Source organism: Stigmatopora argus, chromosome 18 (genome assembly GCF_051989625.1).
Source record: "Stigmatopora argus isolate UIUO_Sarg chromosome 18, RoL_Sarg_1.0, whole genome shotgun sequence".
NCBI lineage: Eukaryota > Metazoa > Chordata > Actinopteri > Syngnathiformes > Syngnathidae > Stigmatopora > Stigmatopora argus.
In genome coordinates this window covers 11,459,193-11,474,486 of record NC_135404.1, presented here as the reverse complement: position 1 = coordinate 11,474,486, position 15,294 = coordinate 11,459,193, and the positions used below count along the sequence as shown (strand labels likewise).

At 40.8% G+C, this 15,294-nt stretch overlaps 2 protein-coding genes across 6 annotated transcripts in view; one reads left to right on the top strand and one right to left on the bottom strand.

Annotated features, from left to right (window-relative positions):
* Positions 1-15,294, top strand: part of ace (angiotensin I converting enzyme (peptidyl-dipeptidase A) 1) — a 35,922-nt gene that overhangs the window by 3,655 nt on the left and 16,973 nt on the right. For 2 of the 5 annotated variants that reach the window (XM_077626754.1, XM_077626758.1), the window contains exons 2-18: positions 319-432; positions 1,198-1,317; positions 1,396-1,537; positions 2,444-2,558; positions 2,850-2,927; positions 6,477-6,700; positions 8,765-8,932; positions 9,946-10,033; positions 11,239-11,382; positions 11,506-11,697; positions 11,864-11,961; positions 13,333-13,502; positions 13,581-13,804; positions 13,878-14,022; positions 14,163-14,261; positions 14,847-14,969; positions 15,044-15,249. In XM_077626754.1, coding sequence (XP_077482880.1) covers positions 2,882-2,927; positions 6,477-6,700; positions 8,765-8,932; positions 9,946-10,033; positions 11,239-11,382; positions 11,506-11,697; positions 11,864-11,961; positions 13,333-13,502; positions 13,581-13,804; positions 13,878-14,022; positions 14,163-14,261; positions 14,847-14,969; positions 15,044-15,249 — 1,927 coding nt within the window. In that variant the 5' untranslated portion in view covers positions 319-432; positions 1,198-1,317; positions 1,396-1,537; positions 2,444-2,558; positions 2,850-2,881. Of the gene's footprint in view, positions 1-318; positions 433-1,197; positions 1,318-1,372; positions 1,538-2,372; positions 2,559-2,849; positions 2,928-6,179; positions 6,259-6,476; positions 6,701-8,764; positions 8,933-9,945; positions 10,034-11,238; positions 11,383-11,505; positions 11,698-11,863; positions 11,962-13,332; positions 13,503-13,580; positions 13,805-13,877; positions 14,023-14,162; positions 14,262-14,846; positions 14,970-15,043; positions 15,250-15,294 lie in introns of those variants that run through there. The other 3 variants (XM_077626756.1, XM_077626755.1, XM_077626757.1) reach the window with 3 other exon arrangements.
* On the bottom strand, positions 10-1,423 carry abi3b (ABI family, member 3b). The gene is made up of 3 exons (XM_077626466.1): positions 1,192-1,423; positions 337-504; positions 10-213 (listed from the first exon to the last, which is right to left on the bottom strand). The coding sequence occupies exons 1-3, from the start codon at positions 1,327-1,329 to the stop codon at positions 10-12; spliced, it is 510 nt and encodes a 169-aa protein (XP_077482592.1). The 5' UTR covers positions 1,330-1,423.

Below are 15,294 nucleotides of genomic sequence, written 5' to 3'. Positions count from 1 at the left end.
AAGAAATATCTACCAAACTGGGATCCCATTAACCTTGAAACTGTGTCCGATGGCGTCCAGGCTGAAGTACGAAATGGGGGTTCGCGAATAGCTTCTCTCCGGCTCCCTGCCCGAAGCTGGCGGCGCTACCAGCTTGGCCCGTGTGTGATTTTTGGGCGCGGTGAAGGTGCTGATCTCTCTCCTGGACACTTTTTCATAGTGAATAGATGCAGCCTACACCAAAAGAAGAATTGAATGGAACACTTTTATTGTCATTATACTAGGACACAGACATGGGCGGCGTACAAATGTGCACTCAAAGTGACTTTTTTTTTTAAGGATAAAGGTGCCTCTCACCGTGAATAAGAGGTTGACCGAGGACTGCATGCTCTTGACCTGCTCGGCCTGAGACTCCAGAAGTCGGAGAAGCAGAGTGGACACGCTGTTGATTTGGTAGGTGACGCTGGCCAACGCCTGGGTGGCCAACGTTTTGGCCTCCTCCAGAGCCTCGCTTGGCTCATTTGCCTGCTTCGCAAAGAATCTCGTTTTAGACCTTTTCAATCTGGCTCGCCTTATGTTTAAGGTGAAATACGTAAATCTTGAATTTTCAGCAAGTCCACAAACAAACAATTTTTGAGGAAGTGTACATTGTTTATTCTAGTGTATTCATTCAGGTCATTTTTGTTAGTTATTAGTAAAAAAAATAATAATTTAAAAGACGTATCGTGTGGCGATGGCTTTGTATTGTGTACCTGTTAAAATAGGGATTTCTAAGAAAAATATGTGCTGTGGCAAAGTATCAAAATGTACTGCAAATATTCTATTGTTTTTGTCCCACTATCTATGATAATGGCGTATAGTGTCAGGCAAACCAATGAAATACTTTACCAACAGATTGGACACTTATTATATTTTCAAGGAAATTTAAGGGAGATTATAGCTTTTTTAAAAAAATTTTTTTGGTGACAGGTGTGTGTTGTTAGACTTTTTTTGTTACTAAAGAAAAATGTCAACTTATACAGTTAAGATAAGCAATTACAAAATATAAACGCAGATAAATTAATCCTGTGTGAGGTAACTTTTCCTGTTGATCCCAAATTTAAGGTACCGCCAAAGTATTTGTTTCCTTACTAATATCAAAATAAAAATTCATACACACATTTTTTTCATTCTAGATTCCAATACCGATATTGTAAAAGTTGATGTTGTCACCTGCAGGTAATTGTTTTCGCAGTAGTCTGCAACTTGCTGCAGGTTGCTGTGGTTCTCAATCAGTTTCTTCCTGGCTTCCGGCGCCTCCTGGAAAATCTGAGAAATCACCTGGGAAATGTTCTTAAGGTCCGCCGCCATTGCTCTTTAAAATTGTTTATATTCTTTGATTTTTTTTTTGTCTTTTTCTTCACCCCGTTGCTTCAGACTAGTTCACATGGAAGCATGTTGATACTTGAAGACGGAGGAGGGCGGTTCTGGTTGCAGCTCCTGGCTGAGGAAGAGTTAGGGTGGAACCATGTGGAGATTGGATTACTTTGGCTCCACTGGCAAAGCTCGACCACTAGAGGTCAGTATAAACTAAAAGACACACCTCTGACAGACTGACCCTCCGCCACAAAACACATGTATACAAAAATAATACATGTAATGTATAGAGGTATGTAATAGTGAATTAATACAGTAATCCCTCAATTATCGCGGTTACTGTAGACCAGACATGGCCGCGATAAACGAAAAAATGCGAAGTAGGGTCACCCCTATTTAAAAAATAATGATAATTGTTTCTTGGGTTTTTTTTACTTCGGTGTTGAGTCCCTGTAGCAAGCAGAGGACAGGGGAGTGGCTTACGCTTGCAAGTTTCAGCGTGGATTTTCACATTTTTATGAACTCACAAAAGAAAAACAAATAAATAAATTCCCCCAGAAAAAAAATGCGATGTCGTGAAACCGCGAAAGTTGAAGCCGCGATATTCGAGGGATTACTGTATTAGTTTTTCCTTTAAAACTGGGATCTTTTGTGTTTTTTCATCGTCATAATTCCTTTGATAATGATATTGACGACGAACCAGATTGCTTTTTAGACTTTTTTGACCGATCATTGGACAATATAATGGAGTGTGATATGGACTCGGCAATTTACAGTGCAAGTGAAACATTATTGCTTAATGACAGCACAGTTTAAAAAAAAAAAAAAACTAAAGCAAACCTAAAAAACCTGTGTGAGTAGTTCCAGTGTAGTGTTTGGTGAAATACTCATCAGTAACCATAAAATAAAATATTTAGTAAAACAAAGATCAGCTCACTTTTTTTGGCATCGGGCCTTCATTGAGTCATGTGACATTGGCATTTGCTTAAGCAAGAACAAGAACCGCAGGTTTCGAAACACAATAAGCACTGCGAGTGTACAACAACGTAGAAAGGAATGTGTCCAATTTTCAGTACTTTCATTCATTTATTTGTTCTTTTTCACACAGAAATGAATATCTGGTTTTTGGGCTAAGCCACACCCTAAAAAAAAACCTGAATAACTAATCACAGAGCAGCTGCAACCGGTAGCAAAGTGCCAGGACAAGGGACACTTTTAACAAGGTAAGTTCATTACAGGAAGCTTTAAAAATCATATTCTGCTCTTAACTTTACAGTCATCATGTGGAGAAAATATGCTACAAGCGTCACCTTCTAGAATCCCTTTTCTAAAAGGGGAAAAAAAGCCAAGAGGCTAACAGCAACGCTGAACATGTTGAAAGAATTTCTGGCAATGTCGCAAGACAAAAGCCTCGCTTAGCCCTGAATATTTACATATCCCGACTCACCCTTTTTCAAAATTATGGTTAATGTATATTCAAATACAACAACCATGTCTTATTTCCTCTTCAACAGATATTTGACTTCGTTGGCCTCCTATCAAATGGATGCCGTGGCAAAATAATTTCACTTCAAGCACAGAAAGAGACGCAGGTAATGCAAAAATATTAAGCACCCATTTAACTCAATGGCTCTCATTGACGGCAATGGACGTCCAACATGAGTTTTTGTTCTCCCTTCTCCAAGAAAACCCTTTTTTTTAATTAAAAAGGGTTAAAGGTCCTAAGTATCAACTTTTGACAAGCTGTCCAATGTAAGAAAAGGCGTTTCTTGTAATCTTAACTAAAGTTTTCATAGTAAACTCGCTGTGTAAACATTTTTTAGTTTTTTTTTCAAAGAGTGGCAGCAACAGGAAAGCATTTCCATCTTTAATCGTTAACCAAATCGACCTCTTTTCGACTATCATTTACTCAGTTTGAGGCTAAAGATCAAACTAAATGGTTAAAAAGGCACTTTGAAAGGACACAATCCTGGGCAATTTGTTCCTCTTTTGGCAGTATCGCCATAATCTACGCAATCTTATCACTCTACTCTCAGTAATCGGTCTTGTCAAGGTTAACCTTTCACCTGAAAAGTTTAGACATCAGACCGCTTTTCTTTTTTAAATGTATTTATCGTACTCATTGTTCAACATTTTTCGTAAGGATATTTTTTATTATTAGTTATTTTTATTTTTTTAAATCCCGTTAAAAAAAGTTGGATTTAATGTCTGTCTAAGAAAATAATCCTGAAGTTTAATTATTTTTCGTTCTTAATAATGTATTTCTCGTTCTCATCGTTCAACATTTTTTGTAAGAATATTTTTTATTATTTGTTTAAAAAAATCACGTAAAAAAAACAGTTGAAGTTGAGACATCAGACTGCTTTTTCTTTTTTAAATGTATTTATCGCATTGTTCAACATTTTTCGTAAGGATTTTTTTTTTTTTAAATCCCGTTAAAAAAGTTGGTTTTAATGTCTATAACAGTGTATGGCAGTGAATGAGTTAAAAGCCAAGAGGAAGAAAATAATCCTGAGGTTTAATTGTAAAATATATCATAATTTTTGCATTTAAAACAAAAAAAAAATGATTCATTGGAAGTTAACTGGGGACTGCATGTGAAAAAAATGCAAACACTTGACAGCGGTAATATATACATATATAGTTTTTAATAAACTAAAACAAAATACTGATTGATATTGATTGGAACTAATGGGTTAGCACTTTGTCCGTGATTAGCTTGAGCTAGTGTTAAAGATCTATAAATGCACGAGAGCGTAGGTTGCATTTAACCTTCCTTTTTGGGCCATTTACACTGATATTTTCATCATTTCTGCAGGCCAATAAAAAAAGGAGGTAGCAGGCCATCATTTAGACACCTTTTGATTTATATATTTGTCCCACTCTATGACCTCAGACATGATGTCACTTCTCTCGCAGCTGCAATACGATACCGCAAAACGGCAACCATCAATCATTTGGCCCTCTCAAAAAGCCAGACGCTGCATTCGTAGAAAATACCGCCAGCAGCTGTTCCCCGTGAATGAATTTACACGCCGTCAAATATAATATTTGAACAGTTCATAATCACAACGCCATCAGCGGTCCTCCTCCTCCTGGCTGATTAGCCGCATTCAAAAGGCGCGGCGTATTATTTATTAGTCAGCAGTGGGAGAACAGACAAAAAACGGACGGTTGAAATAACACGGAGGGGAAAAATTGCCTCCTTTTTAAGATCGTGAAAGCACGAAAGGCATCAAAATGACTTGTGACTCACAGCTGACGAGACGCCACCTTACCGCCGGCGTACGCATTTTTACGCTAAGCGCATCGGCGGCCAGCGGCGTGCAACGTACGTCCGGAATTGGCTTTTTGAGGGAGGCTATCATCGTTTCTTCACACCTGGCAGCATTCCATTACAGGGAAAGCTACATTCAATTATTTGAGGATTGGAAAACGGAAAGAAACATACCCACACACCCACACACACACACACACAGGAGCAATAAGAAAATAAATCAGCACCTTATTTTCAGTCGAGGGAAACTTTGATCACCTGCTGCTCTTTTTTCAAACTTTAAGAAAAAAAAATTTAAATATATGTAGATTAAATTCAGACGCCAATTAAATAATTTAATGTCTAAATTAGAACCTACTTGACAGGATGCAGTCTGTCAATAAGTTGTCGGTTAAGTTAGTTTCCATTGGTTGCGAGACTGCGCCGATATCTCTTATCTTTGAACCGTGACGTTCAGACGCACAATCAAATCCATCAACGAGGTGCTTGAGTTCCTCTTTGGGGAAAATCAGTGTTTTCTTCCCAAAGATAGGCCAACGCAAACGTGAGGTTCTGATAAAGATGTGCTCATCATTGGACCACCTTGACATTCACATGTTCACATGTTCAGTACTGCGGGGTTCAACGCGTTCCTCCAAATTATATCTTGTTTCTATGAATTCTTGTGACTTTACCTTCAGAAAAAGTTAAAAAGGGCTAAACAAAAAAACGGTACTCGGACGTTGGGTCGCCGGACGTTTGGTTTGACAACATGACAGAGTTTACTGTTGAAACCAGCTCTCAAAATTATATTCATGAGAGAGAGTTTAATAACTAAATATCTACTGTTGAAACCAGCTCTCAAAATTATATTCGCCCGGGCGACCAAACGTCCGGGCGACCAAACGTCCGGGCGACCAAACGTCCGGGCGACCAAACGTCCGGGCGACCAAACGTCCGGTCATGCAAAAACACATTATATATATTTTTTTACTTAATTTCCTGCGGAGACAAATGATTATTACATTATACATATTAACGGGACTTGCAAAAGCCCTAATTTCATAGAGGTGAGTAGACTTTTTTAAACCAGTATGTACAGTAATGCCTTTTTTTCTTAAAAAATAATTTTTAAACACAACTTCATTTATTTGTGTCTTTAAAAGCACCACCCGATGGTGCAGTGGTTCTCTCCCCTGACAAAGTGGGATCAATTCCCCCCCCTGGATGTGCGAATGTGAGTTTGAATGGTCATGTCTCCAAGTGTCCCTGACGGCGACCAGTCTAGGGCGTCGTCCAGAGTTGTTGAAAATGAATGAATGAAATTTAAAAGTGGTGAGAGTTTCTCTTAGACAGTTTTGATCACCGGCGTACGTCTTAGTTTTCACATTTCCCCGAGCTCGTCAAGTCTTTGCTTTCTATCCCCTCGCCCCCTCCTCTGCTTTCCCCCTTGAGCCGTGTGTGTATTTGCGTGCATGTGTGTGTGCTGAGCGAGGCACCACAGAGCAAGGTATGTGGAGTCCCTCCCTCCCTCCCCGTGTCGCTCAAAGAGGCGCTGACAAGTCTATCTTCCGCCCATATCTTATCCGCCGTATCTCCCTGATGCTGATGCTGCTCGGCCGGAGGAGGGCGAGAAAAGGCGGGCTCGGGTGCGCGCCGCGTTCAAGGTTGGGCTTCACGTTTAGGATCGTAAAGGGGTGCATGTGCAGGCTGCAGGGGCGTGTGGGTTGGCTCACGCTGGGACTTTAAAAGACACTTGCTGAGCTCGGTGACCATTCCAAGGAGAAGAGCAGCTTTCAGACTGTCGTGTTGAAGGGTTTGTTTTTTTTTCTCAACTTTTTCCCCTCTTTTTTTACATTTGCTGCGCCGGCTGGCCGGGAGGCAGACATGCGCACGTTTGTGTGGTCACTGGCGCTCCTGCTGCAAGCGCTGCAGCCATGTCGAGCTCTGCCGGAAGGCTGGCTGCCGGGGGAATATTCCAACACCGGGGCCGAGGTGGCCAGGTTCCTGGCCGACTACAACCGCACGGCTGAGATGGTTTTCTTCTACAGCGTCTCAGCCAGCTGGAAGTACAACACTAACTTGACAGAGCACAACTCTCAACTGCAGGTACGTACGCGCCGCCTTTTTGGAATAGAAAATCAATTCGGTGCCAATAATAATGTGCGCTGCTGGATGTAAATGGCTTCATTTGGAGGTTGCCAAAATTTTCCTGAAAAAAAAAACGGCAAGTCAACGTGCAAATAATCAAGTTATGTAAACACGCAGTTAAGTTCTCATATTCCGATTCCTGGCTATGTGTTATTCGTCAAAACCAATACTGTATCAATATCTTTTTAAAAAAAATGTATCAATTTGAAGTGGGAGGTCTGGCAGAAAATGACCTAACTCCGATTTAATTCCAAGCTTTTATTGTGAAGTGCATGCTTGTACAGCTGCCACAACAACAAAAAAAATCTCTATGACATTGTAGCTTGGACAACAGGTGTAGATCCGGTCCCCCGCCGCGGGTCATGTGTTTTCAGGACTGTAAAAATGGATGCGAGCCCATTTTGGAACCAAAAATGCATTTTTGCAAACATGTCCATCCACATTAATCAAAAGGGAAGTCGTGTGTCATCACTGCAGTGGGGGGACAAAAAATGATGATTCAGAATAAAAAGCTTTAACAGATGACAGTGCACATTAATGAAAGGCTTCAGGGTTACACACTATATATATAGTACAGATATAAACCAACCCCCCCCCCCCCCCCCCCCCCTCCCTACACAGCCCAGCCCCAACGTGCAAAGACAAGAATATGTTATGTTTATCAAATACTCTCTTAAAACAAAATGTAGGGAATATAATATTAACAATAAACCTCATTTTTACCCAATAGAACAGTACTAATGTGCCAACATACAAACACCAATGTAAAATGCACAGACCCTGAACCACAAAAAGAGTAGAATATATAAATATTTGAAATTATTAACAAATGATACTATAATTGAAAAACAATTGGGGGTGGGCTCTCGTGCACCCTCAATTAGTTGGCGCCCTGCGCAGTTGCCCATAGGCAAGAACCAAATCTGATAATGTTTCTTTTAAGCATAGCTCGAGAATTGGATCTTGGCTATGTGTGACTGTACACAAAGGTTACACAGTTAGCGCTCCAAGTCGGCATCCTCACATTTCCCGCCTCATAAGCCTGCTGGGAAAACCCCAGATAGAAGCGATCGCAAAGTAAAACCAGAGCCGACTGGAAAGAAGCTGTAGTGCGGCCTAATCACGACGCGTGTGCAAATATTTTCCCATTTTTGACCGAGCCCACTAGTGTTTGTTGCAGTGGACCTTGGGCCAAACGTGCATGCTTGCAAAACAACAAAAATGTAAATACAGCATGAGGAGATATAGTGCAAAGAGGGAAAAAGGCAAAATGAAATATGGTACGTGCACATTCTTGTTCAACAACAAGCATTCAATACACACAGGACCATTCATTCTGGACATGTGGAACTATTTAAAAATGTATGTACATTTGAATAAATTCAAAGTGATTCATGCTAGCTAGCATCTACAGACCTTTTTATATGCGATAATGCGAAATCAGATTTATAGCAATTGGCCTGCGTTGAAAAGCTATTCATCACTGAGGAAAAAAAAGTAAATGTAGTCAGGATATAACATAGATCAAAAGCTTTTGGCAGCGTCTTCAAACTTTAATCAAACAAATTAGGAATTTGTACCAAACAGCCACATGATGAAAAATGCCTCCATTTTATGTATATAATACGTATAACAAATGATACGGCAACAAGGGAAAAAAATGGAAAACACTTCAGCATCATTTTAAATGTCAATATTTGATTTCTGGGCAAACAAAATTAGTCGTTTATGAAAAATTCAACAACCACACCTGTGACATATTTGCAAATGCTTAAGCCAGACTTTTGCTTAACTGCTTTCCAGCATTTTCAAATAGAAAGGACATTAAAAAAAGAAACTAATTTGACCCTTTAAAGCCCAAAACCATTAAATAATAGACAGCAAATTCAAATTCTTGATCCCTGGAACAAAAATATGACACTTTAATGCACGAAAATGGCATTAACGGGTTAGAACTTGGCCCGAGCCTGCTGCGATATCCTTCATCTACTACATAATAAATGTTTCTTGACATGTGTTTAGGTCAGTGCATCCTTAGACGAGCAGGCCTTCACTGAAGCCTGGGGTCTCAAGGCCAAGACTGTTTTCTCCAAAGAGCTGCTTGAGACTCTCGACCCTAAAGATCAGAAATTGATGCACCTGGCGATGCTCCTCGGACCTGCCAACCTGCCTCCCGACGAAAGAAGCGAGGTTTGTGCCGACTGCTCAAAAATGTGTCCCTCAAATCCTTTCTAGAATGACTCCATGACCGGACGATTCGCCGAAAGACGTTTCGCCGACGGACGTTTGGCCCCACGGACAGTTCGCCGAACGGACGTTTCACCGAAATGCTCGCCCCGCCCCCGGATCGTGTGTGTACAAGTTTTTCAACCTCGGCCCGCGGGCCATATACGGCCCGTTACAGATAACATTCATTTAGGAATAACAAGGGCATGTACTGGATGGACATATTTCTAAATACAAGTATGTACTACAATGTGCTGCCAATTTTTTTATATTTTTTATTTTATCCTTGCGTTTAAAGTAGTAGCCATTTGGAGATCACGCAGAACAGTCTTTGACAGAAGAAATAGAGAAAATAAAGTAGTAGTAACAGTAAGTACTACTGTAATGAAATTGTAAATCCAGAAATCCTACTCCAGAAAATTTACACCAGCATAGAAAACGTTGAGATTAATCTTTGAATTAAGGTTCTCAGCAAATCATTTTGAATATATATTTCCTAAAATAATGGGAAATTATTTAAAATTAAACTAGAAGTAAATGTGTGTTCCATGGCATTTTCAGGTATTGTTCTCTAGAATTTCACATAAGTCTTCTAGTGTTGTTTTTTCTCAGTGCCAGACATCAATCCCCAGCTTTGATAAATTACATTGCGTGTCCAAATGGCTACTACTTTAAACGCAAGGATAAAATAAAAAATATAAAAAAATTGCACATTGTAGTGTAGTACGTACTTGTATTTAGAAATATGTCCAGCGGGGGCAGTACATGCCCTTGTTATTCCTAAATGAATGTTATCCGTAACGGGCCGAGGTTGAAAAACGTGTACACACGATCCGGGGGCGGGGCGAGCGTTTTGGCGAAACATCCGTTCGGCGACGCGTCCGTTCGGCGAACTGTCCGTCGGCCAAACATCTTTCGGCGAATCGTCCAAGTACCGAATGACTCAACTTCCATTTTCCCGTGTGTTATATGCGCAGTTCAACACCATCCTGAGCACCATGGATAGTATTTACTCCACCGCCAAGGTCCGCCCGCAGCCTAACGTCTCTTGGAGCCTAGAACCTGGTGAGTAAACTCTGATTGAAGGGTGAGGGTTAGAAAAGGGTGATTTACAGAGGAACAACTTGTCCAAAAAACGTTCTTATCGGTTCCTGTAAATGCAACAGGATGGGCCAAATTACTTGACGCAGGAAGTGTTTTGGAGGTTTGGAACAACAGCGCGCTAATAGCCGCGGCGTGTTGGAAACAATGGCTCTGTGTTTTGCTTGCCGTAAATTAAGGATTATTGACTAGAAAAAAACGTGGATTTGTTGTTGTCGCCGTAACCGAGGTGTATAAAGGAAGAAGCAGAAAGGAATATTAAATTGTTTGTAAAATAGGCTCAATTCCTCACATGGTACTTTTTAATTGTTGGAAAGATCATTTCATAAAACACTTGAGTGACAAGACTAGGCATGGAAAGAAATTGCCCTGACTGTACAGTACAAAGTATTGTGGCTATAACATTTACTAGATAAAGTTCAATAAACACACTAAGATAAATTTTACAGCATGGCAAGAAGAGCAATATTATTGTGATACATTATTTGGGGTGTGAAACGGATGACTCATATTTATTGGCACATATTTTGATTCCATAACCACAGCAAGGACAGGGAGGAGTTTTACAAGTCCATGATTTGTTTATTTGAGACTACTTTTTCAAATTTTGCTGCAGTCATTTTTATTACCGCTACTCCAGTTAGGGTGCATTTTATTTTAAAGGTTCTTTTCAGCTTCCGGAAATGTGTGTGTGGTCGATTGGTCGCCGGTCTTTTGGTCGCCCCGACCGTGACAACGGGCGACCAAAAGACCGGCGACCAAACAAGGTAAAACAACACGGTCTACGCATCAATAAAAGCCAACAATGGCAATGAGCAGTTTCACTGAGCCGACGTGTGAGTGTATAAGAGTTTGTATGTACATGCGTTGTCCCTTTTAAGAAGCTACGTCAGTCAGGGTTTGAACAAGTTCGCCAACAAAAAACAATAAAAGTCTGGGAAATTTGGAGCATTCTTTAGCCTAATAATTAATAGGGCATTAAGTATGACTAAAAAGCGGTTTGTATTTAGGGAATTTGAGCAACGATTTAAATTGTAATTATCACTTAGCTTCCGGGCGACCAAAAGATCGGCAACCAAAAGACCGGCGACCAATTGACCATGTACCCCGGAAATGTGCCCTTGCTCGTCCGAAAGCTTTTTTTTCTTCCTCATTTTGATTCTTTGCAGATCTGACGGAGATCATGGCGACCTCCAGGAGCTACAAAAAACTCTTGTACGCATGGGAGGGCTGGCACAATGTCTCGGGTGTTCCCCTCAAGAAACACTACCCCAGGTTTGTCGAGCTGGGGAACAAAGCTTCGAGAGCCGACGGTAAGAAAATACAAAAAGAGTTTATTGTGTTCATGCTGAGATGAATTGTTTAAATAAATGGATGGATGGAGGGAAGAATGATGAAATATCTCAACATTTGGCTTTCTTTGGGATTTTTTCTAGGATTTACCGACACGGGAGATAACTGGCGCGGCTTGTACGAAACGAAAAACTTCCAAGAAGACATTGAAAAGGTCTACAAGACAATCCAACCCCTCTATCAGCACCTCCACGCCTTTGTGCGGCGCCGACTCTACGAGCAGTACGGTCCCAAATACATCAACCTCAAAGGACCGATCCCCGCTCATCTGCTCGGTAGGACAATATTTTTGTGGCCATCTGGATGGAAACGATAACAGACTTCTCGCTCATCAGCTTATCTTGCATGAGATGTACATAAGAGTGGACGTAGATGCTTAAAGCAGGCATTTCCTACGGCGTGTGCGAGCCAGCTTAAGAGTGTTTTCTTCCTTGCACTCAGGAAACATGTGGGCCCAGACCTGGAACAACATCTACGGCTTGATGACACCGTTTCCGGACAAACCCAACATGGACGTGACTAAAGAAATGCTCGCCCAAGTAAGTGAGGGGAACAGTGGAATTGTTATTATATATGAGATACCATCACTACTTAGTACGGCTCTCGCACAGCATTTTTTCCTCCTTTTGTATACACTATAGAAAAAAGTAATTGCAGTATTGAAACCATTTCATACAGTATTGAAATGCTCTCACACATTACATTGATAAGACCACTGATTTTCTCACACCACATCAGTGTTCTATCAAAACCAAGTATGCTCTCACAAACAACTTTATGATTTTTTTATATATGCTGATATCAAATTGAAATGCTCTCTCACAAAGCAAAATCACTTTAAAACTATCTCGCACACGTGACTGAAATGCTCTCACACATAAGCTCTCACAAACAACTTTATGATTTTTTTTTATCTACGCTGATATCAAATTGAAATGCTCTCTCACAAAACAAAATTACTTTCAAATGATCTCCCGGACGTGACTGAAATGCTATCACACATAAGCTCTCACAAACATATTTATGATTTTTTTACATATGCTGATATCAAATTGAAATGCTCTCTCACAAAACAAAATTACTTTCAAACTATTTTGCACACGTGACTGAAATGCTCTCACAAACAACTTTATGATTTTTTTACATATGCTAATATAAAATTGAAATGCTCTCTCACAAAGCAAAATTACTTTCAAACGATCTCCCACGCGTGACTGAAATGCTCTCACACACAAGCTCTCACAATCAACTTTATGATTTTTTATATATGCTGATATTAAATTGAAAAGCTCCATCACAAAGCAAAATTACTTTCAAACGATCTTGCACACGTGACTGTAATGCTCTCACACATAAACTCTCACAAACAACTTAAAGATTTCTTTTACATATGCTAATATCAAATTGAAATGCTCTCTCACAAAGCAAAATTACTTTCAAACCATCTCGCACACATGACTGAAATGCTCTCACACAAGCTCTCACAAACAACTTTATGATTTTTTTATATATGCTGATATCAAATTGAAATGCTCTCTCACAAACCAAAATCACTTTCAAACTATGTGGCACATGTGACTGAAATGCTCTCACACATAAGCTCTCACAAACAACTTTATTATTTTCATACATGCTGATATCAAACTGAAATGCTCTCCCACAAAGCAAAATTACTTTGAAGCGATCTTGCACATGTGACTGAAATGCTCTCACACAAGCTCTCACAAACAACTTTATGATTTTTTTTACATATGCAGATATCAAATTGAAATGCTCGCTCACAAAGCAAAATTACTTTCAAACGATCTCGCACACATGACTGAAATGCTCTCACACAACACACATTTGAATAGGTCTCAGTCACAATTGAAATTTGTTCCCAACTATTGAAGTCTCTTTTTTTTTCCTAGGGCTACGACGCCAAACGTATGTTTCGCGTGGCAGAGGAGTTCTTCAAATCTCTGAATTTATCGGCGATGCCTGAAGAATTCTGGAACGGATCCATGTTGGAAAAGCCCGACGATCGAGAGGTTGTGTGTCACGCGTCCGCCTGGGACTTTTACAACCGCAAAGACTTCCGGTAACCACAATCGTATTGGTCATCTCAATCAATTTCACGGCAAATATGGCTTTTGACGTTCGTTTTCCTCCATTTTAGGATCAAGCAGTGCACCACGGTGACAATGGAGCAGCTCTTCACCGTCCACCACGAGATGGGCCACATTCAATATTACCTCCAGTACAAAGACCAACCGGTGGGCTTCCGCCGCGGGGCCAATCCCGGCTTTCACGAAGCCATCGGCGACGTCCTCTCTCTGTCCGTTTCCACGCCTAAACACCTCCATACCATCGGACTCCTGGAATCTGGAGCGTCTGACACCGGTAGAGAGAAAAGCCAGCGCAAAGATCCCGATAGAAAACGTTCGACTGAACTTGCGCTTTGTCTTCCTTTCAGAATCTGACATCAACTACCTGTTAAAAATGGCACTGGAGAAAATAGCCTTCCTTCCCTTTGGCTATCTCATCGACCAATGGCGTTGGGGTGTATTTGGGGGTAACACGCCCCCAGAGCGTTACAACTCGGAATGGTGGTACCTGAGGTAGGCTTGTGTTTAGAATCGGCTCCTCATTTCTAGAAGTCTGTTCACTTCCTAAAAAGCCATTCTTATACGATGACTCGCTTCTCATCTTGCTTGTATAAGTTGGTGCAATCCATCTGTTTCTTATTTCTTCTCTCAAGGACAAAATATCAAGGCATCTGCCCACCTAGCAAGCGCAGCGAGGATCACTTTGACGCCGCCGCAAAATACCACATTCCTGCGAACGTGCCGTACATCAGGTAACGTTTTTTTTTCTCCAACCGATTAACCCATCCATCAGTGTTCATGCAATTTGAGAATTAATCTCGAAATGAACACCTTATTATAAACAAAATGAATAAAATAGGACACCAAGTAACACTAAATTTTAGTGTGTTGTCTGCCCAGGGCAAAAAAAAGAGCCATATATTTGCTATATTTTGTTATAGCAAATGGGAACAGCCCTAACAATGGATTCAAAATGGGAATTGAGGTGTTATTGCATACTGTGATTCCAATACAGAATTGCCGGTAATGGGATTGTTTTTTTTTTTTTTTTTTTTTATAAACATAAAGCTATACAATTGCAGGAAACTGGCTCCATGAAAACAAGCTGCACTTAGTTTTGCACCAAAGAACACAACAAGGCATATAGGGAGCATTTTATCCCTTCCTTGAGGGGTTATTTTGTTTTGAGTCAGGCAGTAAAGTGGCGGAGGCGAGTCTTTCACTCAGAAACTGGTCTTTTAGAAATGCCTGCTCTGCTAGAATTAAAAGAATCCCAAGAATTGATGTCCATTTATACCCAAACGCTGTCGTTTGATATCATTTCTTGCTTCTCGCAGGTATTTTTTCAGCTTCATCTTGCAGTTCCAACTCCACGAAAAACTGTGCGAGGCGGCCAATCACACCGGACCTTTGCACACTTGCGACATCTACCGCTCCACAGAAGCGGGCGCCATTTTGAAGTGAGTTTTCTATTCCGGGAGGTGACGTTTTAAGGAAATATTTGATGTGGGACCAATTGTGATTGTCTTTCTAGAAAAATTCTTCAGGCAGGATCCTCCAAGTCTTGGCCCGTTGTGCTCCAAGAGGCCATCGGGACGGACAAGTTGGACGCGGGCGCGCTCATGAGATACTTTGAGCCTATTATCAAGTGGCTGGAAAAACAAAATGCCGATCAAGTCCTGGGATGGCCCGACTTTAACTGGGTGCCGCCCATTCCCGAGGGATATCCGGAGGATATCGGTTAGACACACGCAAATGGATAATGGTAGGTTTCCTCCAAGTGGC

Bases quoted from the DNA above. Each gene is read 5' to 3' on its own strand.
- abi3b (XM_077626466.1), bottom strand. From the start codon at position 1,329: ATGGCGGCGGACCTTAAGAACATTTCCCAGGTGATTTCTCAGATTTTC. The intron at 505-1,191 runs GTGACAACATCA...TTTGCGAAGCAG, and splicing joins GCGAAAACAATTACCTGCAG to GCAAATGAGCCAAGCGAGGC. The intron at 214-336 runs GTGAGAGGCACC...CTTTTGGTGTAG, and splicing joins CGGTCAACCTCTTATTCACG to GCTGCATCTATTCACTATGA.